The sequence below is a fragment of the Ammospiza caudacuta genome, chromosome 39 (genome assembly GCF_027887145.1).
Source record: "Ammospiza caudacuta isolate bAmmCau1 chromosome 39, bAmmCau1.pri, whole genome shotgun sequence".
NCBI lineage: Eukaryota > Metazoa > Chordata > Aves > Passeriformes > Passerellidae > Ammospiza > Ammospiza caudacuta.
The window spans coordinates 152224-176093 of NC_080631.1; the positions used below are offsets into that span (position 1 = coordinate 152224).

The following is a 23870-nucleotide window of genomic DNA, read 5'->3' on the forward strand; positions in this document are numbered from 1 at the left end:
ACGGATAAAGAGCAGGGGGCGTGCCAAAGTTTTCTCAGCGTCACGTGAACGGCAGGGGCGGGCAAATGGCGGTGAGGGTAAAGCGGCCGTTTTTCGTAAAGGGGAAAAAACGGGGAAAAGAGAAACGTTAGAAACGGAAAACACCGGGACGTAGGGGCGGGGAAATCGGTAAAACCGGCTGGGAAACGGTTCCTGCCTCGCGTGAGGCGGGGCCCGGTAAAGCGGAGGGGGCGTGGCAGTGTTTTCCGGCGTCACGTGGCCCGCAGGGGCGGGGGAATGGCGCTGAGGGGAAGCGGCCGCTTCTCGCGAAGGAGAGGAAAAGGAAAAGAAGGAACGTGACAAACGGGAAACAGCGGGGAGAAAATCGGTAAAACCGGCTGGGAAACGGTTCTTTCCTCTCGTGAGGCGGGGATGAATCAAGACGAGGGGGCGTGGGAAAGTTTTCCAGTTTCACGTGACCGGGAGAGGCGGGAAAAGGGCTCTGAGGGGGAGAGGCGCCGAAATGGCGGCGTGGGGAGAGGAGGACGCGGCCGCTTCTTGTAAAGACGAAAAACGGTAAAAAATAAAAGGTTAAAAACGGGAAATACCGGGCAATGGTGCCGGGGAAATCGGTAAAACCGGGTGGCGGGAAATCGGTTAAACCGGGTGGGGGGAAACGGTTCCTTATGTGAGGCGGGGATACATAAAGAGGAGGCGGCGTGGCTGGGATTTATGAATCATGCATGAGGTTATGAATATGCAACAGATTGTTGTTTTTAAGGGTTAATCCTCTGTTAATGTGGGTCCTTTTTCGGGCTTATTTTGCCCAGAGAAAGTACCCAGGCTGTCTGTAACTCTGTGTTTGTATTGTCTCATACTGTCCTAATCCTAATTGTATAAAATATTCTCTAATTACATTGCTGTTTTTATAACGATTTTAATACTAATAAACTTCTAAATAAAACAATTGCGTGGCGTTTTTCATAGGGATAAACAAGGGGAAGGATTTCACTGATTCGTGAATAGGAAAAGAGATTTGCTTTTACAAATAAACTTTAGATTTGCTGATAAATGAAATTGGACATTGAAGGAAACAGAGGGGAAGAAAAAAACCTAAATTCTGTAAGAATTAGAAATTTAAAGGGAGGGTTATACATTATAGAGGAGTCTTTGGTATCAGGAAGTCTGAACCTCCAAAATGGGGAAAAAGAGGAAAATTGGGATAAAAAGGAGGCTGCATCCTCCAGAAATGTAAGAAACCCTCAGGGGATTCCCCATTTATGCCCCTTTATTAAAATAAAATAAAAGGACTCCTCTGTCTCCTTTTTGGACATAAACCTGTGGAGTTTGTGGAATTATTTTTCAAACAATCATGCCAAAAAAAAAAAAATTAAATGCAAAAAAATATTTAAAACATAAAACCTGGGGAGGAAAAACGGCGCCGGTCCTGCATCACGTGATGGGGGAGAGGCGGGGAAGTCGTGAGGGGGCGGGGTCACGTGACAAAGAGGCGGGGAAAATGTGAGGGGGCGGAGTCACGTGGGATAAAGAGGCGGGGATTCGTGAGGGGCAGGATCACGTGACATAAAGAGGTGGGGATTTTTGAGGGGCGGGGTCACGTGAAAGAGGCGGGGAAGTCGTGGGGGGGGGCAGGATCACGTGTTACATGGAGGCGGGGAAAGTGTGACCTGATAGAAACTGGCGGGAAATTCATGAGGAGAGCTTGGGAGGCGCCATCTTGTGGTGATAAATGGAAACGTGAGTGTGGACATTTTTAGTTACCAAAAGTGTTTAATTAAAGGTGTTAATTAGCGAGCAGGGACAAATCAAGGGAGGCAAATGAGGCGCCTAATCAGCAGGTAATTAGGGAGAAGTAACTCACAACACTCTCTCCATTTCCAAACCTTTTATTAAAAAAAAAACCCCACCAGGCCCCTCCCATCCCACTGGCCCTGCCCACACTGACCCCGCCCCACTCAGCCCCGCCCCGCTCAGCCCCGCCCCCCGCCCTGCCCCCCTATGACACAGAGACATTTTACATATTTATATAAATATGGGGAGGGGGGCGTGGCCCCAGCAGAAGGGGCGGGGCTTAATCCGAGTCGGAAGTGGGCGGCAGCATGGGGTCGGCCAGCAGGGGGCAGCAGCCACTTCCTGCTTCCGCTTCCTCTTCTGCTTCCGGCCGGAAGCGCGGGGGCGGGGCTAAGGAGGGAGAGGCCACGCCCCCTGTGCCGCTGGCTCCGCCCCCCATCAACGCCACCATCTTGGAAAGGTCCAAACCTGAGGGGGGGGAGGGGATGAACTGGAAAAGAAGGAGAAAATTATTTATGAGGGGGTGGGGCTTAAATGGGTGGGGCCAGGCAAAGCCACACCTTCACATTCATAAAAAAAACATAAAACACTTAAAAGTGTCCCAAAATTATTTTTAATAACCCTGAATTTTTAAGCATGCCCCACCCACTGAAGGAGTGGGAGGAGCCAGGACCCCCTAAATGACAGGAGGGAGCTCTGGCCCCGCCCCCATCCCCATTTTTGGCCATTTTTGTGAATTTTGGCCATTCTCAAATTACCTTTTTCCGGTGCCACTTTTCCCGCCGCTGCTCCATGAACTGAAGGGGGGTGAGAAGAACATTTGGGGTGAATTCGGGAGGGTTTGGGGTAATCCACCATTTTGGGGTGAATTCCGGGGATTTTGGGGCTCACCGGGTGCAGCCGGGGGTCCCCGAATTCGGGGTTGTCTCCGCGGTGGGGGGGAGGGGCCCCCATGGTGCCCTCGGGGTCTCCTGGGGGGTCCCGGAGCCCCTCGAGGCACCGCAGCTCCAGCTGGGGGGAAAAATGGGGATTTTGGGAAAAAGCACCAAAAATCAGGGAAAAAACCCAAACTGTGGCACAAAACCACCCAAATTTTGGGTAAAAATGGCAGCACCCCAAATTCTGGGAGGGTTTCAATGCTCTTAACCCCTCAGGGGCTCCTAAAAAACTCCCACTCCCAAATTTGGGTAAAAAGCTCCAAAATATTTTAAAAATCCAGCAGGAAATGCCCAAATTTGGGTGAGAAACCCAAAACCTGATGGAAAAGCCCCACATTTGGGTAGGAAACTTCAAAGTCTGATGGGAAACACCCAAATTTAGGTGGGAAACCCGAATTCTGATGAGCAATACCCAAATCTGGGTGGAAAACACCCAAATTTGGGCCCAAAACCCTGAGAAAACCCAGTCTGATAGAAAATGCTTAAATTTTGTGGGAAACCCCAAGATCTGATTGGAAGCAGGAAAATCTGGGCACAAACCCAAAACCAACCCAAAATCTGAGGGAAGACTTCCTAATTTTGGCATGAACCCCAAAAAAACCTCAAAAACTTGACAGGAAATACCTAAATATTGGTGGGAAACCCCAAATTTGGGCACAAAACCCTGAAACAACCCAAAAATATTACGAGAAACACCCAAATTTGGGGAAAACCCCCAAAAACCTGACTGGAAACTCCCAAATTCTGTCACTAACCCTAAAACGTAACAAAAAAATCCCAATATTTTTCAGTTTTTCCCCAAAACCTGTTGATAAATTTGAGCTCAGGGAAACCCAAACGCCCCAAAAATTCCGCAGTGCCCTGAAGCTCCCAAAACTGGGGTTTTTCACCCCAAAAAATCCCCTTACCTCCACCAGTTTCTTGCTGTTTTTCTTGGGAGGGTTGGGCGCCCGTTGTGCCCCATTGGGCCCCAGCCGATGTTTCTGGAAGGTCAATTTGAGCCCTTCCTCCTGCGGGGGAATCGTGAGGGGAAAGGGTCACAAAATGGAGGAAAAGACGGGAAAATTGTGAGGGGAAAGGTGGGAAAACCGTGAGGGAAAAGGTGGGAAAATTATGAGGGAGAAGGTGGAGAAAATTGGTAGGGAAAAGTTGGGAAAATCGTGAGGGGAAAAGGTGGGAAAATCGTGAGGGGAAAAGGTGGGAGAATCATGAGGAGACAGGATCACAAATTGGAGGAAAAGGCAGAAAAATCATTAGAGGAAAAGGTGGGAAAATCGTGAAGGAAAAGGTGGGAAAATCGTGAGGGGAAAAGCAGGAAAACTGTGAGGGGACGGTGTCACAAAATGGAGGAAAAGTGGGGAAATTGTGAGGGAAAAAAGGTGGGAAAATTGTGAGGGGATGCAGTCACAAAATGGAGAAAAAGGCAGGAAAGTCGTGAGGGGAAGGGGTCACAAAATGGAGGAAAAGGCGGGAAAATTGTGAATGAAAAGGTGGGAAAATCGTGAGGGGATGGGGGACACAAAATGGAGGAAAAGGAGGGAAAATCGTGAGGGGAAAAGGCGAGAAAACCGTGAGGGGAAAAGGTGGAAAAATCGTGAGGGGATGGGGTCACAAAACGGAGGAAAAGGCGGTAAAATTGTGAGGGGAAAAGGTAAGAAAATTGTGAGGAGAAAAAGTGGTAAAATCGTGAGGGAAAATGTGGAAAAACTGAGGGAAAAAGTGGAAAAATCGTGAGGGGAAAAAGTGGAAAAATCATGAGGGGAACAGGATCACAAAATGGGGGAAAAGGCGGGAAAATCATGAGGGGACAGGGTCACGTGACAGAAAAAGGCGGGAAAACCGTGAGGGGACGGCGTCACAAGATGGAGGACAGGCCGGAAAATCGTGAGGGGAAGGAATCGCGTGAAAGACAAAGGTAAGAAAATTGTGAGGGGAATCCCAGGGGATTTGGGGAAAAAGATGAAGGTTTAACAGGGATGGGATTTTGGGGTGAAAAACCCCAGATCTGGGGGTTTGGGGAAAGCGCCGAGGAATGAACAGGGATGGGATTTTGGGGTGAAAAACCCCAGATTTGGGGGTGTGGGTAAAGCACCAAGGAATGAACAGGGATGGGACTTTGGGGTGAAAACCCCGGATTTGGGGGTGTGGGTAAAGCACCAAGGAATGACAGGGATGGGACTTTGGGGTGAAAAGCTCCCGATTTGGGCGTTTGGGTAAAGTGCCAAGGGTATAACAGGGACAGGATTTTGGGGTGAAAAACACCGTGTTTGGGTAAACCACCGAGAACTTCACAGGGATGGAATTTTGGGGTGAAAAACGCCACATCTGGGGTGAAAAACCCCGGATTTGGGGTGAAAAGTGCCGCGTTTGGGGTAAAGCACCGAGAACTTCACGAGGACAGGATTTTGGGGCGAAAACCCCCAAATTTGGGGTGAAAAGCACCGTGTCTGGGGGTCGGTCGCAGGGATGGGATTTTGGGGTGAAAAGCACCGTGTCTGGGGGTCGGTCGCAGGGATGGGATTTTGGGGTGAAAAGCACCGTGTCTGGGGGTCGGTCGCAGGGATGGGATTTTGGGGTGAAAAGCACCGAGTGTGGGGGTCGGTCGCGGGGACGGGATTTTGGGGTGAAAAGCACCGTGTCTGGGGGTCGGTCGCGGGGACGGGATTTTGGGGTGAAAAGCACCGTGTCTGGGGGTCGGTCGCAGGGACGGGATTTTGGGGTGAAAAGCACCGGGTGTAGGGGTCGGTCGCGGGGACGGGATTTTGGGGTGAAAAGCACTGTGTCTGGGGGTCGGTCGCAGGGATGGGATTTTGGGGGTCGGTCGCAGGGACGGGATTTTGGGGTGAAAAGCACTGTGTCTGGGGGTCGGTCGCAGGGACGGGATTTTGGGGTGAAAAGCACCGTGTCTGGGGGTCGGTCGCAGGGACGGGACTTTGGGGTGAAAAGCACCGTGTCTGGGGGTCGGTCGCGGGGACGGGATTTTGGGGTGAAAAGCACTGTGTCTGGGGGTCGGTCGCAGGGATGGGACTTTGGGGTGAAAAGCACCGAGTGTGGGGGTCGGTCGCAGGGACGGGATTTTGGGGTGAAAAGCCCCAAACGCGGGCGCGCCACTCACGTCCTTGATCTGCACGGTGAACTCCTTGTCCGGGTGGCGGCCGCGGGGCGGGGCCGGGGGGGCGGGGCCGGGCGGGGCCGGGGCGGGCTCGGGGAGCCCCTCGGGGGGCGGCCCCTCCCCCGCGGCCAGCACGGCGCGGCAGATGAGGTCCAGGCGGCGGATGAGCGCCCGCTCCTGCGGCCGCAACGCGGCGTTGGGGAAAATCAATCGGCGCCGCGGGACCCCGGCTCGGGGCCCTCGAGGGCTCGTTGGGTGGGGCGTTTGCGGGGGGTTTTTGGGGGAGCCTTTGGGGTTTTCTGGGGGAGGGTGTTTGGGGTGTTTTGGGGGCATTTTTGGGGATTATTTCGAGTTTTACGTGGATTTTATTTTTGGGCTTTTTTGGAGGGTATCTGGGGTTTTTTTGGGGCATTTTTGGGGGTTATTTCGAGTTTTATATGGTTTTTATTCTTGGGCTTTTTTGGAGGGTATTTGGGTTTTTTGGGGGGCATTTTTGGGGGGATTTTCGGGGGTTATTTCGCGTTTTATATAGTTTTTATTTTTGGTCTTTTTTGGAGGGTATTTGATGTTTTTTTTGGGGCATTTTTGAGGGGGGCTGTTTGGGGGGATTTTTGGGGGTTATTTTGAGTTTTATATGCTTTTTATTTTTGGGCTTTTTTGGAGGGTATTTGGGGTTTTTTTGGGGTGGGCGTTTGGGGTGTTTGGGGGGATTTTTGGGGGTTATTTCGAGTTTTATATGGATTTTATTTTTGGGCTTTTTTGGAGGGTATTTGGGGTTTTTTTGGGGCATTTTTGGGGGGAGGGGGTTGGGGGTTATTTTGAGTTTTATATGGTTTTTATTTCTGGTTTTCTTTGGAGGATATTTGATTTTTTTGGGGGGGGATTTTTGGGGGGATGTTTTGGGGTTTTTTTGGAGAGTTATTTTGAGCTTTATATGTTTTTTTTTATTTCTCGGCGTTTTTTGGAGGGTATTTGGGGTTCCTTGGGTTTTTTGGGGAGTGTTGGGGTTTTTTTTGGAGGGAGCATTTGGGTTTATTTAGGGTTTTTGGGGTTTTTTCTAGGGATCATTTGGAAATCTTTGGGGCATTTTTTTGTTTTTGAGGGTTTTTTTGAATTTCTGGGGGGGTTTAGGGTTATTTTTGGAGAGTATTTGGGGCTTTAGGGCTTTTTGAGGGGTGTTTGGGTGTTTTGCGGATTTTTGGTTTTTTTTAGGGGGCTATTTGGAGCTTTATATGGTTAATATTGGTTTTGGGGTTTTTTTGGGATTTCTGGGGTTTCTTTGTGGCTTTTTGAGGATTCTTAGGATTTTCGAGGGGTTCTTTTTGAGCTTTTTGAGGTTTCTTAGGAGCTTTTTGGGGATTCTTGGGAGATTTTCCAGGTTTTTTTAGTGGCTTTTAGGGTTTTTTGCAGTTTTGGGGTTTTTAGGGTTTCCTGAAATTTTTAGGGGGGATTATTGGGGTTTTCAGGGGCTTTGTGGGGTAAAATAGGTTTTTTGGGAGGATTTTTTTAGGGTTTTTCTAGGATTTTTATAGTGCTTTTTAGGGTTTGGGTTTTTTTGGGGGCTTTTGAGGTTTACGAGGTCTTTTCGTAGGGGGTTGGGGTTTTTAGGGGTTTTTTGAGGTTTCTTAGCAATTTTGGGGGGATATTTTGGGGGTTTTCTAGGATTTGTTGCGTTTTTTTTGGGGTTTGGGGTACACTGGATTTTTAGGAGGTTTCTTTTTTAGTTATCTGGGCAAATTTTAGGGTTTTCTGGGGGTTTTCTAGGGGTTTTTTTGAGGATTTTGTTTTAGTCTTTTGGGGCTCCTGAGGCTTTTGGGTTTTTTAGGTTTTTTCAGGCTTTTTTGGGGATTTTTTATGGAATTTTGTTTCCATTTTAGGATTACAGAGAATTTAGGGGTTTTTGGGAGTAGTTGGGTTTTTTGCGGGGGTTTTGCAAATATTTGGGGGTTTAGGGGCATTTGGGGGTTTTTGGGGGGTATTTGGTGATTTGGGGTTTTTTTCTGGGTTTTTGGGGGTTTTTCAGGAGGCATCTGGATGTTTTTAAAGGTGGGGTTTTTTTTAAGTTTTTTGGGATGCTTTTTAGGGTTTATTGGGGATTTTTTTGGGGGTTATTTGGGTGTTTTTGGAGGTTTTTTTGGGGGTGTTTTTGGGGGTTTCTCAGGGATTTTTTGGGGGTATTTGGGTGGTTTTGGAGGTTTTTTGGGGGGTTTTTTTTGGGGTTTCTCAGAGATTTTTTGGGGGTATTTGGGTGGTTTTTTGTGGGTTGTTTTGGGGGTCATTGGGGTGATTTTTGAAGGGTTTTTTTTTTGAGGTTTTAGGATTTTAATGGATTTTTTTTGTTCCTTTACCTTGGGCCAATAGAGGAGATTTTGGGGCCCCGCCCCCGCGGTGGGCGTGGCGTGGGGGAGGGGCGCTTTGGGGGAGCCGCCCTCGCCCGAGGGGGGAGGGGAATCCTCGTCCTCCCCCTCCCCCTCCTCGTCCTCCTCATCCTCGTCCTCGGCCCCCAGCGGCTCCGGGCCTGTGCCAAGGGAGACCCCAAAACGCTGAAAGTCACCCCAAAACTCCCCCCCTTCCCGAATTCAGGGTTTCCCCCCAATTTCCCAGAAGTTTGAGGGCTCTTTCCCCCTTTCCAGCCCCAAATTTGGGCTTATTGTTCCCATTTTTCCGCCACAAATTCCCTATAAAATTCCAAAGATTTGGGGTCCCCTTTTGCCCCAAATCTGGGATCCCCTTTTCCCCCCTTTTCCCCCCAAATTCAGACCCCCTCGCTCCCCATTTTCCACCCAAATTTCAGGGCTCCCAAACCCCCTTTTCCCCCCGCTTTTGGGACCCCCTTTTCCCCCCAAATTTCCGACCCCCAAACTCCCACTCTGCTCCCAAATCCAGACGCCCCAAACCCCCCATTTCTCCCCAAATTTTAGGATCCCTTGACCCCCGTATTTCAGGACCCTTTTTCCCCCAAATTAAGGATCCCCCTTTCCCCTACTTTCCCCTCAAATTTCAGAGCTCTAAATCTCCCTTTTGCCCCCAAGTTTTGTATCCCCTCTTCCCCCATTTTCCCCCTAAATTTCAGGACCCCTAAACCTGCTTTTCCCCCGGATTTGGGATTTCCTTTTCCCCCTTTTCACCCCAAGTTTGGGATCCCTTTTTCCCACTTTTCTTCCCAATTTTGAGATCTCCTTTTTCCCCAGATTTCAGGATCCCCCAAACTCCCTTTCCCCGCAACTTTCAGGATTCCTTTAACCCCAAATTTCAGAGCCCCAAACCCCCCCTTTTTCACCAAAATTTCAGACCCCCAAAACTCAATTTTCCCCCTAGATTTCAGACCCCAAAACTCCCCCTGTCCCCCCAAATTTTGTACCCCCAAACCCCCACTTCCCCCCAAATTTCAGGACCCCAAAAACTCCATTTTCCACCCAAATTTCAGGACTCCCAAACCTCCATTTTCCCCCAGATTTCAACATCCCCAAACCCCATTTTCCCCCAAGTTTGGGATCCCCTTTAACCCCAAATTTCAGACTTCCAAAATCCCATTTTCCCCCAAATTTCATCACCCCCAAAACCCCATTTCCCCCCAAATTTCAGATCCCAATGCCCCCATTCTCCCCCAGATTTCAGGACCCCAAACCCCCTATTTCACCCCCGTATTTCAGGACCCCAAACCCCCATTTTCCCCCAAATTTCAGGACCCCAAAACCCACCATTTTCCCCCAAATTTCAGGACCCCAAACCCCACCATTTTCTCCCCAAACCCACCTTCCTCCTCCTCCTCCCCTCCATCCTGGCTCCTCCTCCTCCCCCCCTTATCCCTGTCCTTGTCCCCCAAAATTTAACCCTTTCCCCCCCAACTTGTGATCCTTTTTCCCCCCTTTTGCCCCCCAAATTTAGGAACCCTTTCCTCCCCTTTCCCCCCCCAAACTGAGACCCCAAACCCCCTATTTCACCCCCAAATTTCATACCCCAAAAACCCCGTTTCCCCCCAAATTTCAGAATCCATTCTCACCCAGATTTCAGACCCCAAACCCCCTATTTCACCCCCAAACTTCACACCCCAAAAGCCCCATTTCCCCCCAAATTTCAGAATCCATTCTCGCCCAGATTTCAGACCCCAAACCCCCTATTTCACCCCCAAACTTCACACCCCAAAATCCCCATTTTCCCCCAAATTTCAGAATCCATTTTCGCCCAGATTTCAGACCCCAAACCCCCTATTTCACCCCCAAATTTCACACCCCAAAATCCCCATTTCCCCCCAAATTTCAGAATCCATTCTCGCCCAGATTTCAGACCCCAAACCCCCTATTTCACCCCGAAACTTCATACCCCAAAATCCCCATTTTCCCCCAAATTTCAGAATCCATTCTCGCCCAGATTTCAGACCCCAAACCCCCTATTTCACCCCCAAATTTCACACCCCAAAATCCCCATTTCCCCCCAAATTTCAGAATCCATTCTCCCCCAGATTTCAGACCCCAAACCCCCTATTTCACCCCCAAATTTCACACCCCAAAATCCCCATTTCCCCCCAAATTTCAGAATCCATTCTCCCCCAGATTTCAGACCCCAAACCCCCTATTTCCCCCCCAAATTTCACACCCCAAAATCCCCATTTCCCCCCAAATTTCAGAATCCATTCTCCCCCAGATTTCAGACCCCAAACCCCCTATTTCCCCCCCAAATTTCACACCCCAAAATCCCCATTTCCCCCCAAATTTCAGAATCCATTCTCCCCCAGATTTCAGACCCCAAACCCCCTATTTCCCCCCCAAATTTCACACCCCAAAATCCCCATTTCCCCCCGAATTCCACCCCCCATCTCCCCCCCCAACCCACCTTCCTCCTCCTCGTCCTCCTCGCTGTCCCCTCCGCGCTCCGCGCTCCCCGCGGCGATGCCCCCGCGCAGCAGCGCCCCGCGCAGGCCGTGCCGCGCCGCCGCCCGCAGCAGCGCCGCGTCGTGCGCGCCCGGCAGCCACCAGGGCGGCAGCAGCGCGCCGGGCGGGGGCAGCCGCGCCAGCAGCGCGCCCAGCGCCGGGTGCGGCAGCACGCGCTCCCGCAGGCAGCGCAGCAGCGACAGCCGCCGCAGGCAGCGCAGCGCCAGCGCCGGCGACACGGCCAGCGGCGCAGGGGACAGCGGCGCCGGCACTGCGGGACAGAAACGGGGAGAGAAAAGCGGCCTTGAAACGGCTGGAAACGGGCGGGAAACGGGGCGGGCGCGGCACCCAAAGGGTCACGCACGGGATGGAGAGGGTTCAGTACGGGGGAGAGATATATATATATATATACGGCACCCAAAGGGTCACGCACGGGATGGAAAGGGTTCAGTACGGGGGAGAGATATATATATATATATACGGCACCCAAAGGGTCACGCACGGGATGGAGAGGGTTCAGTACGGGGGAGAGATATATATATATATATATGGCACCCAAAGGGTCACGCACGGGATGGAAAGGGTTCAGTACGGGGGAGAGATATATATATATATACACACACACATATATATATATGGCACTGAAAGGGTTACGTACGGCATGGAAAGGGTTCAGTACGGGATATATATATATATATATATACACACATATATATATGGCACTGAAAGGGTTACGTACGGCATGGAAAGGGTTCAGTATCGGATATATATATATATATATATACACACATATATATATGGCACTGAAAGGGTTACATACGGGATGGAAAGGGTTCAGTACAGGATATATATATATATATATATATACACACACACATATATATATGGCACTGAAAGGGTTACATACGGGATGGAAAGGGTTCAGTACGGGATATATATATATATATACACACACATATACATGGTACTGAAAGGGTTACATATGGGATAGAAAGGGTTCAGTATGGGATAGGTGTATATATATATATACACACATATATATGGCACTGAAAGGGTTAAATATGGAATAGAAAGGGTAAAGTATGGAATATATATATATATATACACATATATATGGCACTGAAAGGGTTACATACGGGATAGAAAGGGTAAAGTATGGAATATATATATATATATACACATATATATGGCACTGAAAGGGTTACATATGGGATAGAAAGGGTTAAATACAGCGGCACTGAAACAGAGGGAGTGAGGCAAAAAATGGAGTAAAAATGGAGTAAAAATCAGATACAAATCGGATTAAAATGGGTTAAAAATTGGGTAAGAATGGAGTAAAAACAGGTTAAAAATGGGGGAAAAATGGGTTAAAAATTGGTACAAAATGCAGTAAAAATGGGTTAGAAATGGAGTAAAAAACAGGGTAAAAATGGGTTAAAAATGGAGTAAAATTCGGCTAAAAATAGGGTAAAAATGGGGGAAAACCAGGATCAAAACAGGTAAAAAACTGTGTAAAAATCGTTAAAAATGGAGGAAAAAAGGCAAAAAAGGGAGAAAAATGGAGTAAAAATGGAGTAAAAAATGGAGTAAAAATGGGTTAGAAACACGGAAAAAATGAGCAAAAATAGGTAAAAAATGGGATAAAAATGGGGTAAAGGGTTAAAAATAGGGTAGAAATTGGTAAAAAAGTGGAGCAAAAATGGAGTAAGAATGGGTTTAAAACGGAGTAAGAAGAGGCATTAAAATGGCAGCAAATGGGCTGAAAGTGGGGTAAACGCAGCACTGAAAGGGTTAAAACGTGGTGGCACTGAAACAGACGGAGTATGGGAAAAAATGGGTTAAAAGCAGGACAAAATGGGTTAAAAGCAGGACAAAATGGGTTAAAAGCAGGACAAAATGGGGTCTCTGGGACAGGCGGCAGGGAGCACCTAAACCTCCCGATTTTGGGTTCCGAGCCCTGGATTTGGGTACAAACCTCCCGATTTTGAGTCAAATCCCCCAAAACGCCGCAAAATTGCCCAAAAGTGCCCAAAATCTCAGGAAGTGAGCCCATCATTACCGTCTCCGGGGGCGGGCGGCAGGCGGCACACCTGGCGGCACATGGCCACGAAGCCGTGGTAGAAGCGCGTCAGCTCCTCGTCCGAGCGCCGCTGCAGCCCGGCCAGCGCGCGGAACCGGCGCCAGCGGAACCGCCCCGAGCCCGGCTCCAGCTCCACGCCGAACGACGAGGCCACGCGCAGGAAGTCGGCCTGCTCCCGCCGCGTCCAGCTGCAGCGGGGAAAACGGGAGAAATCGGTGAAAAAACGGGAAAAAACAGGGAAAAAACGGCGAAAATCGGTGAAAGAACGGCGAAAATCGATGAAACGACAGAGGAAAAACATCCAGAAATAACCAAAACCGCCCCAAACGACCCCGAACGAGGAGGCCACGCGCAGGAAATCGGCCTGCTCCTGCCGGGTCCAGCTGCAGCGGGAGAAAATGGGAGAAAACGGTGAAAAAACAGGGAAAAACGGTGGAAAAATGACAAAAATCGGTCAAAGAGCGGCAAAAAACTGTAGAAAAACACCCTAAAACCACCCCAAATACGAGGGCACAAACAGGAACTTGGCCTGCTCCCGCCAGGTCCAGCTGGGAAATGGGGAGAGAAAGGGAAAAAACGGGAAAATTTGGGGAAAAATGGTGAAAAACTGAAAAAAAAATGGAGAAAAATGTGGGAAAACGGGGAAAAAACGGAGACAAACCACCCAAAACGTGAGAGCAGACACAGAAACTCAGCCCTGCTCTGCTGCATCCGGCTGAGAAACGGGGAGAAAAAGGCAGAAACTGGGGAAAAACAGCGAAAAAAAGGGGAAAAAAACCGGCAAAACCCAGCAGAACGACCGGCGAGAAACGCTCAAAAACCCCACAAAAAGCCCCGAAACCACCCCCAGATCTCCCCCCGGGGGGTTTCCGAGGCCGCCCGAGCCGTTTCTGCCCCTCCCGACGCCCCCAGAGCGCCCGTTTTGCCCCCAGATCCCGATTTTACCGCTGCAGTTTGTCCCGGCGCGCGGGGTCGTGGCCGCGCCGCTGCCGCCGCCGCTCGGTGCCGCTGTTGCCCCTCTCGGTGCCGTTGTTGCCCCTCTCTGCGCTGTTGCCCCTCTCGGGGGCGCTGTTTTGGGTCTGGGGGTCCCGGGGGGGCTCCGGGGGCGGCTCCCGGCCCCGCTGCAGCGCCCCCAGCAGGCGGCGGAAGCGCGCGGTCAGAGCGGCGCCCGAGGGCCACGGGGACGACGAGGAGGAGGAGGAGGAGGAGGAGCACGAGGAGGAGGATGCTGAGCCTGAGAGGGGCAGAAAAGGGATTTGGGGTGAATCTGGGGGATTTGGGGTGAATCTGGGGGATTTGGGGTGAATCTGGGGGGATTTGGGGTCAGTCTGGGGGGATTTGGAGTCAGTCTGGGGGGATTTGGGGTCGGTCTGGGGGGATTTGGGGTCAGTTTGGGGGATTTGGGGTCGGTCTGGGGGGATTTGGGGTCGGTCTGGGGGGATTTGGGGTGAATTTGGGGCATTTGGGGTCAGTTTGGGGGGTCTGGGGTCAGTTTGGGGGGTTTGGGGTGAATCTGGGGGGTTTGGGGTCAGTTTGGGGGGATTTGGGGTCAATTTGGGGGATTTGGGGTCAGTTTGGGGGGATTTGGGGTCGGTCTGGGGGGATTTGGGGCGAATCTGGGGGGATCCGGGGTGAATCTGGGGAGATTTGGGGTCAGTCTGGGGGGATTTGGGGTCAGTTTGGGGAATTTAGGGTCAATTTGGGGGATTTGGGGTCACTGCAAGGGGATTTGCGAATGGTTTGGGGTCAGTTTAAAGGGATTTGGGGTGAGTTTGAGGGAATTTGGGGTCACACAGGGTCAGTTTGGGGCGGTCTCCACATATCTGGGGTCACTTTGGGGGGATTTGGGAACACTTGGGGTGATTTTGGGGAGATCTGGGGTCACTCTGAGTCTTTGGGGTCAGTTTGGGGGATTTGGGATCTTTGGGGTCACTTTCGAGATCCCGTGGAAGAATTCCCGGGGGTTTGGGAAATTTTATGGGGAATTGCGGCGAGCAATGGGAATTTTGGGGGGATTCTGGGGAATTTGGGGCATTTTGCGGTGCCTGCGCAAAGCCCGGGTCCCTCAGGCCGGAATTTGGGGCGATTTGTGACGATTTCAGTGAACTCCAGGACCTTGACGCAATTCTGAGGGAGTTTTTGCAGATTCCGGGAACCCCAAAGGGCTTTGGGGGATTTTGAGGGATCTGGGTGAATTTTGGGCGAATTTCGGGGCGTTTTGGGCCCCCTTACCTTCGTCGCCGTCCACCACCGAGATCTCCTCGTCCAGCCCGGCCAGGGGGTCGCTCTGGGGGGGTCACGGGGTCACCAGAGCCCCCAGACCCCCCAAAACCCGGATGGGGGGGGGGGCTGAGGATTTTGGGGCGAAAACCCCAAATCTGGGGAATTTGGGGGAAATTTGGGGTTTTTCACCTCCTCTCCTCCTTGCAGGGGTTTGTACTCGGGGTCCTCGGGGTCTTTGTCCAAGTCGGCCCTGGGGGGACCCCAAAATTGCCTGAATTCACCCCAAAGCCCCCAGAGACCCAAAACGGGGGGAACTGAGCCCAGAGCGGGGCCGGGGGCGCCTCAGCCCGGAGCTGCACTCAGCCCGGCCGGGGCCGGTCGGTATTAGCATGGCTGGGTCATCAGCGGCGCCTCGGGGGGCAAAAACCCCAATTCGGGGGCTCTGGGGGGGCGGGAACGCCGAAAATCCCACACCGACCAAAGGGGCACAAAGCTCCCCAAAAACACCCAAAAATCCCCCAAAAACCCACCCAAAATCAGCCCCAAAATGCCCAGAAATCCCCCAAAAACCCACCCAAAATCAGCCCCAAAACCGCCCAAAAATCCCTGAAAAACCCACCCAAAATCAGCCCAAAAACCGCCCAAAAATCCCTGAAAAACCCACCCAAAATCAGCCCAAAAACCGCCCAAAAATCCCTGAAAAACCCACCCAAAATCAGCCCAAAAACCGCTCCTAAACCCCAAAACTCCCCCAAAGTCACCTCAAACTCCTCAATTTCCCTAAATCCCCCCAAACCCGCCTCAAATCCCCAAAAAATGCCCCCAAAACCACCTAAGTTACCTCAAACGTCCCAATAATTCCCCAAAACCACCTCGAGCCCCACCAAAAAACTTTAAGTTCCCTAAACCCCCCTAAAACCTCCCCAAAATTCTCTCTAAACCGCCTCAGATTACCAAAATCCCCCCAAAACCACCCAAAATCAGCTCAAATTTCCAAAATTCTCTCTAAACCACCCGAAACCACCTCAAATCCCCAACAATCCCCCAAAACAACCCAAATCCAAAAACAAAAAAAACCCAAAACTGAAACCGCCTCAAATCTCCCCAAAACCCCCCAAACCCCCCGAACCCCCCCAGTTTTCCCAATTTCCGCCGCTTTCGCCCCGATCCGGCCCCGCTCACCCCTCGGGCCCCTCCAGGCGCTGCTCGGCCGCCACGGCCGCGGCATCGGGACCCCCGGCCCGGGCCAGGAAACACAGGGCGGGGTCCGCCCGCATCGTGTGGTACCGCTCGTACCCTGAAACGAGAGAAATCGCCCCAAAATTGGGGTTGGTTACGAAAAACTGCAAAAACATCGGTGAAAGCAGCAAAAACCCCCGTTAAAACAGCCCTGAATGCACCCAAATAACCCCAAAGTAACCCCAAAGGCCAGGGCGGGGGCTGCCCCCTAAAAACAGGAAAAGTGACCCAAAAATGGGATCGGGTAACAAAAAATAGTAAAATATGCGAGAAAAGAGGAAAAAAAATACCAAAAGTCCCATAAAAATAACCTTAAATGCACCCAAATTGCACTGAAATAACCCCAAAGTAAGTCCCAAAACAAATCCCAAACTAACCCTAAAAATGGGATTTTTTAGCCCAAAAGAAAAAAAAAGAAAAAAATCAGATAAAAATAGCAAAAAATACCATAAAAATAGCATTAAATACACCGAAATTCCACTGAAGTAACCCCAAAATAACCCCAAAGACCAGGGCGGGGCTGCGGTAACTCCCGCCCCCCAAAAACAGGAAAAGTGACCCAAAAATGGGATTGGTTAACAAGAAATAGTAAAAAATGTGAGAAAAGAGGAAAAAAATACCAGAAGTCCCATAAAAATAACCTTAAATGCACCCAAATTACACTGAAATAATCCCAAAATAACCCCAAAGTAAGTCCCAAAACAAATCCCAAAATAACCCTAAAAATGCGATTTTTTAGCCCAAAAGAAAAATAAATAAAAAAATCAGATAAAATAGCAAAAAATACCATAAAAATAGCATTAAATACACCCAAATTACACTGAAATAACCCCAAAATAACCTCAAGTTACACCCAAAATAAACCCCAAAACAACCCAAAAAATGGGATTTGTTAGCAAAAAAAACCAAAACAATTTAATAGAGAAAAACCCTGTTACAATAACCTTAAACACACCCAAATTACACTGAAATAACCCCACAATCCCAATTTGCCCAAAATTTACATTTTTAGCCCCAATCCCGCGCTTGAAGCCCCCCGAGAGCACAGACCCCAATGCCAACGCCCCAATTTGCCCAAAATCGGCGTTTTTAGCCCCGATACCGTGCTTGAAGACCCCCAGGAGCACAGACCCCAATGCCAACGCCCCAATTTGCCCAAAATCGGCGTTTTTAGCCCCGATACCGTGCTTGAAGACCCCCAGGAGCAGGGATTTGTCGGCCTCGGGGTCCCACCAGGCCGAGGGCGGCTCCGGCTGCTCCAGCAGCGGGAACCGGATGTGAACGTCGCTGCGGAAACGGGGCGAGAAACGCAAACTTTGGGTCACAGACGCAGAACCCGGCACCGGGCGCCTGAAAACGGGGGGAACGGCCCCAAAAATCCACCCCGAAACCCAAAACTGCCCCCAAACCCCCCGGACCCCCCAAAAAGCCCCAAAATCCCCGGATTTCACCCCAAAAAACGGGGGCTCACCTCAGCTGCAAAGACCCCAACCCCCCCTAAATCCCAAAAAACCCCAAAATCCCCGGAATTTACCCCAAAGCTGGGGCTCGCCTGTGCCCCAAACCTCCAAAAAATCCCCCATCGAGTTCCCTAAATCACCCCCAAATCCCCCCCAAAATCCCCAAAAACCCCAAATTCCCCAAAATCCCCAGAATTTACCCCAAAACTGGGGCTCGCCTGTGCCCCAAACCTCCGAAAAATCCCCCATCGAGTTCCCTAAATCACCCCCAAATCCCCCCCAAAATCCCCAAAAACCCACCCAAAAAATCCCCCAATAAATACCCCAAAAACCCCAAACTCCCCAAAAAGCCCCAAAATCCCCGGAATTTACCCCAAAACTGGGGCTCGCCTGTGCCCCAAACCTCCGAAAAACCCCCCAAAAAGTGCCTTAAACCCCCCCAAAATCCCCCCAAAACCCCCAAAACCCCCCAAAATCCTCCCGGATCCCTCGCAGCCCCAAAATCGCCGTTTTTCGCCCCGTTTGCCTCACCTGGCGCTGGCCCCGGCCAGGACGCGCTCGGCCTGCTCGCCGATGACCTCGTGCCGCAGGAAATGCAGCGCGCGCACGCGCAGCAGCAGCCTGGGACGGACACGCGGACGCGCGGGTGACCCAAAATCCCGGGAAACGAACCCAAAACCACGCGCCCCGCAAAAACCCCGAAAACACCCTTGAAAAAACCCCCAAAAATCCCAGAAAAATCAAAAAAAATCCCGTAAATTCCGACTCACTCGGCAAAGCTGTTTCTGGTACCCCAAACCCCACGGGAATGACCCAAAATGCCGGGAAATAAACCCAAAACCGCAAATCCCATAAAAAAACTCAAAAATCCAATTTAAAAAAAACAAAAAAAATCCCACAAAAATCCATAAAAGTCCCATAAATTCAGACTCGCTCGCCAGAGATGTTTCTGGTACGCCGAACCCACGGGAATGACCCAAAATCCCAAGAAATAAACCCAAAACCACAAACCCCATTAAAAAACCGAAAACCCCACTAAAAAACCCCCAAAAAATCAAAAAACCCCCAAAAAATTGGAAAAAAATTGCAAAAAAAAATCCAAAATAATTCCCAAACTGCCCCAAAATCCCCAAATTCCCCGTTTCTGCGACTCACTTGCCGCAGTGGTGCCGCAGGTGTTTCCGGTACCCCTCGTCCTGCAGCAGCCACTCGGCCCCCGCGGAACCTTCCGGAAGCTTCGGCGCCTTCCGGCCCTTGCGGCCCCGCGGCAGCGACGGCGACCCTGCGGGGGAGGGGCGGGGTCACTTTGGGGCGCTTTGGGGCAACTTCGGCATTTTTGTCTGGATTTTTTTAGGATTTTTTAGACATTTTTTGAGATCTTTTGGCCGTTTTTAGGGATTTTTTGGGGGATTTTCTGGGAGACTTTTGAGGTTGTGGTCACTCAGTGGTCACCCAGTGGTCACTCAGGGTCATTTTGGGATTTTTTTAATATTTTTTGGGGCTCCCTAGGATTTTTTTGGGGTATTTTTGGGGTTGTGGTCACTCCGTGGTCACTCAGTGCTCAGTGCTCACTCAGGGCCATTTTGGGGAATTTCTGGCATTTTTCTGGGATTTTTTGGGGTATTTTTGGACATTTTTTGGGGTATTTTTGGGGTTGTGGTCACTCAGGGCCATTTTGGGGATTTTTGGGACCTTTCTGGGGGGACTTCTTGGACATTTTGGGGAATTTTCTGGGTAATTTTTGGGGTTGCGGTCACTCGGTGGTCACTCGGAGCCTGGATGGCCCCAAACCCACCTGAGATGGCCCCAAACCCACCCAAAGTGACCCCAAACCCACCCAAACTGACCCAAACCCACCCAGAGTGACCCAAACCCACCCAGAGTGACCCAAACCCACCCAAGATGACCCAAACCCACCCAAACCCACCCAAAGTGACCCAAGCGCCCCCGAGTGACCCAAACCCACTCAAGATGACCTCCAGGACCTCAAACCCACCCAAAGTGACCCAAACCGACCCGAACTGACCCCAAACCCGCCCACAGTGACCCAAACCCACCCAAAGTGACCCAAACCCGCCCACAGTGACCCAAACCCACCCAGAGTGACCCAAACCCACCCAAGGTGACCCCAAACCCACCCAAACTGACCCAAACCCACCCAGAGCGACCCAAACCCACCCAGTGACCCAAACCCACCCAAGATGACCCAAACCCACCCAAACTGACCCCAAACCCACCTGAGATGGCCCCAAACCCACCCAGAGCGACCCAAACCCACCCAGTGACCCAAACCCACCCAAGGTGACCCCAAACCCACCCAAAGTGACCCAAACCCACCCACAGTGACCCAAACCCACCCAGAGCGACCCAAACCCACCCAGAGTGACCCAAACCCACCCAAGGTGACCCCAAACCCACCCAAAGTGACCCAAACCCACCCAGAGCGACCCAAACCCACCCAGAGCGACCCAAACCCACCCACAGTGACCCAAACCCACCCACAGTGACCCAAACCCACCCAGAGTGACCCCAAATCCACCCAAGATGACCCAAACCCACCCAAACTGACCCCAAACCCACCTGAGATGGCCCCAAACCCACCCAGAGTGACCCCAAACCCACCCAGAGTGACCCAAACCGACCCGAACTGACCCCAAACCCACCCAAACTGACCCAAGCCCACCCAGAGTGACCCAAACCCACCTGAGATGGCCCCAAACCCACCCAGAGTGACCCCAAACCCACCCAGAGTGACCCAAACCGACCCGAACTGACCCCAAACCCACCCAAACTGACCCCAAACCCACCCAGAGTGACCCCAAACCCACCCAGAGTGACCCAGAGTGACCCCAGCTGCCCCAGAGTGACCCCGGCCCCCCGAGCGACCCCTGGCTGACCGTGCTGCGCCGGGGCCGCCCGCGCGCGGCCGTTGCTGTGCCCGGGGCCGAGCAGGGCGCACGCCCACGCCCGCGTGCCGCCGTCGTCGCCGCGCAGGTGCCGCAGGCAGAAGAGCACGATGGCCCGGGCCAGGCCCTCCACGTCCCGCTCCGACAGGCGGCGCTTGAAGCGGCCCTGGGCGGCCAGCTCGCGCCACCGGCCCCACCTGCGGGTGGACAGCGGTCATTTAATGGTCACTCGGTGGCCAGTGCGGTCATTAAAGGGTCATTGGGGTCATTAAATGGTCATTGGGGTCATTAAAGGGTCATTGGGGTCATTAAAGGGTCATTGGGGTCATTAAAGGGTCATTGGGGTCATTAAACGGTCAGTGGAGTGGTCACTGCAGCGGCCCTGGGCGGCCAGCTCGCGCCACCGGCCCCACCTGTGGGTGGACAGCGGTCACTCAGCGGTCACTCAGTGGTCAGTGCGGTCACTCAGTGGTCAGTGCGGTCATTAAAGGGTCATTGGGGTCATTAAATGGTCAGAGGGGCGGTCACTGCAGCGGCCCTGGGCGGCCAGCTCGCGCCAGCGGCCCCACCTGCGGGTGCACAGCGGTCACTCAGCGGTCACTCAGCGGTCAGTGCGGTCACTCAGTGGTCAGTGCGGTCATTAAAGGGTCAGTGCGGTCATTAAAGGGTCATTGGGGTCATTAAACGGTCAGAGGGGCGGTCACTGCAGCAGCCCTGGGCGGCCAGCTCGCGCCACCGGCCCCACCTGCGGGTGCACAGCGGTCGTTTAACGGTCACTCAGTGGCCAGTGCGGTCACTCAGTGGTCACTCAGCGGCCAGCAGGGTCATTGGGATCAATGAGGGACCCATGGGGTCAATGAAAAGTCAACAGGATCAATGTGGAACCAATGGGGTCAATGGGGAACCAATAAAATCCATGAGAAACCAGTGAAATCAATGAGAGATCAATGGGATCGATGAGGAGCCGATGGGGTAAAGGAGGGATCAATGGAATCAATTGGGAACCAACGGGGTCAGTCAGACACCAATCGAGTCAATGGAGGATCAATGGGGTCAATGGGGAACCAATAAAATCCATGAGAAACCAGTGAAATCAATGAGAGATCAATGGGATCAATGAGGAGCCGATGGGGTAAATGAGGGATCAATGGAATCAATTGGGAACCTATAGGATCAATGAGACACCAATCGAGTCAATGGAGGATCAATGGGGTCAATGGGGAACCAATGGGGTCAGTGAGACGCCAATTGAGTCAATGAGGGATCAATGAGGGATCAATGAGGGATCAATGGGGTCAGTGAGACACCAATTGAGTCAATGAGGGATCAATGAGGTCAATGAGGGATCAATGGGGTCACTGAGGGATCAATGAGGTCAATGAGGGATCAATGGGGTCACTGAGGGATCAATGGGGTCAATGGGGACCCAATGGGGTCAGTGAGATGCCAATTGAGTCAATGAGGGATCAATGAGGGATCAATGAGGGATCAATGGGGTCAGTGAGACACCAATCGAGTCAATGGAGGATCAATGGAGTCAATGGGGAATCAATGGGGTCAGTGAGACACCAATTGAGTCAATGAGGGATCAATGGGGTCACTGAGGGATCAGTGGGGTCACTGAGGGATCAATGGGGTCAATGGGGACCCAATGGGGTCAGTGAGACACCAATCGAGTCAATGGAGGATCAATGGAGCCAATGGGGAACCAATGGAGTCAATGGGGAACCTTTAGGATCAATCAGGAACCAATGGGATCAATAAGAATCCTCCAGGTGTCCCCAGGTGTGTCCCAGGTGTGTCCCCAGGTGTGTCCCCGTACCCACCCGCAGCCCATTAGGTGTCCCCAGGTGTTCCCATGTGTGTCCCAGGTGTGTCCCAGGTGTGTCCCCGTACCCACCCGCAGCCCATCAGGTGTGTCCCAGGTGTGTCCCCAGGTGTGTCCCAGGTGTGTTCCCAGGTGTCCCCAGGTGTGTCCCCAGGTGTGTCCCCAGGTGTGTCCCCGGTGTGTCCCAGGTGTCCCCAGGTGTGTCCCCAGGTGTGTCCCCAGGTGTGTCCCCGGTGTGTCCCAGGTGTGTCCCAAGTGTGTCCCCGTACCCACCCGTAGACCATCAGGTGTGTCCCAGGTGTTCCCAGGTGTGTCCCAGGTGTGTCCCCGGTGTGTCCCCGGTGTGTCCCCAGGTGTGTCCCCAGGTGTGTCCCAGGTGTCCCCAGGTGTGTCCCCGGTGTGTCCCCGGTGTGTCCCAGGTGTCCCCAGGTGTTCCCAGGTGTCCCCAGGTGTGTCCCCGGTGTGTCCCCGGTGTGTCCCAGGTGTGTTCCCAGGTGTGTCCCAGGTGTCCCCGTACCCACCCGTAGACCATCAGGTGTTTCTCCACCCTGGCGCAGTCGCTCCTCCCGAAGGGCGTTGCGGGCGCGGCCGGAGTGGCCGGAGCGGCGTGCTGGCCGTGCTGGCCGCCGTGCTGCTGACCGCCGTGCTGACCACCGTGCTGGCCGTGCTGCTGACCGCCGTGCTGTCCGTGCTGTCCGTGCTGTCCGTGCTGTCCGTGCTGGTGGTGGCCGCCGCGCCGCGTGCGGGGCGCGCCCCCGGGCCTGTCCGGCCGCTCGAGGTCGTCGTCGCTGTCCAGGTCCGAGAACTCCACCAGGTCGTCGTCGCGCAGCGTGCTGAAGTGGCGCGTCTGCTTGCGCACGCGCGGCGTGTCGATCACCAGCGTGTTCTGGGGGACGATGACCGCTGGTCACTCCAGGTGACCACCACAGTGACCGCCACAGTGACCATCGCAGTGACCATCGCAGTGACCATCGCAGTGACCACCTGCCCCGGCCCACCCAACGCCACCCCGGCGCTGCAGCGGTCAGTCTGCTTGCGCACGCGCGGCGTGTCGGTGACCAGCGTGTTCTGGGGGACACGAGTGACCAACAGAGAGTGACCGTCACAGCGACCATCACGGTGACCATCACGGTGACCAACAGAGAGTGACCATCACAGGGACCCCCACAGTAACCATCACAGTGACCATCAGAGTGACCATCATGGTGACCATCACAGTGACCGTCACGGTGACCATCACAGTGACCATTACAGCGACCATCAGAATGACCGTCACGGTGACCATCACGGTGACCACCACAGTGACCACCAGGTGACCATCACGGTGAGCACCTGCCCAGGTAACCCCGGTGCAGGTGGCCCCGCCCAGGAGCTGACGTTTCTCCTCCCGCGCCAGCAGCGCGTCCGTCACCGCTTGTTCTC

At 52.5% G+C, this 23870-nt stretch overlaps 1 protein-coding gene across 1 annotated transcript in view; it reads right to left on the reverse strand.

Moving 5' to 3' along the window:
- Nucleotides 1-1907: 1907 nt before the first annotated feature.
- The window catches only part of CHD8 (chromodomain helicase DNA binding protein 8), a 51580-nt gene continuing 29617 nt past the window's right edge, over nucleotides 1908-23870 (reverse strand). Inside the window, 17 exon segments of the mRNA XM_058823191.1 lie at nucleotides 1908-2281; nucleotides 2550-2588; nucleotides 2683-2802; nucleotides 3638-3739; nucleotides 5845-6018; nucleotides 8190-8359; nucleotides 10675-10983; nucleotides 12772-12980; nucleotides 13738-14026; nucleotides 15025-15079; nucleotides 15205-15265; nucleotides 16198-16312; nucleotides 17438-17541; nucleotides 18246-18335; nucleotides 18870-18996; nucleotides 20612-20817; nucleotides 22970-23334. Of these exon segments, the coding sequence (XP_058679174.1) occupies nucleotides 2072-2281; nucleotides 2550-2588; nucleotides 2683-2802; nucleotides 3638-3739; nucleotides 5845-6018; nucleotides 8190-8359; nucleotides 10675-10983; nucleotides 12772-12980; nucleotides 13738-14026; nucleotides 15025-15079; nucleotides 15205-15265; nucleotides 16198-16312; nucleotides 17438-17541; nucleotides 18246-18335; nucleotides 18870-18996; nucleotides 20612-20817; nucleotides 22970-23334 (2745 nt within the window). The 3' untranslated portion in view covers nucleotides 1908-2071.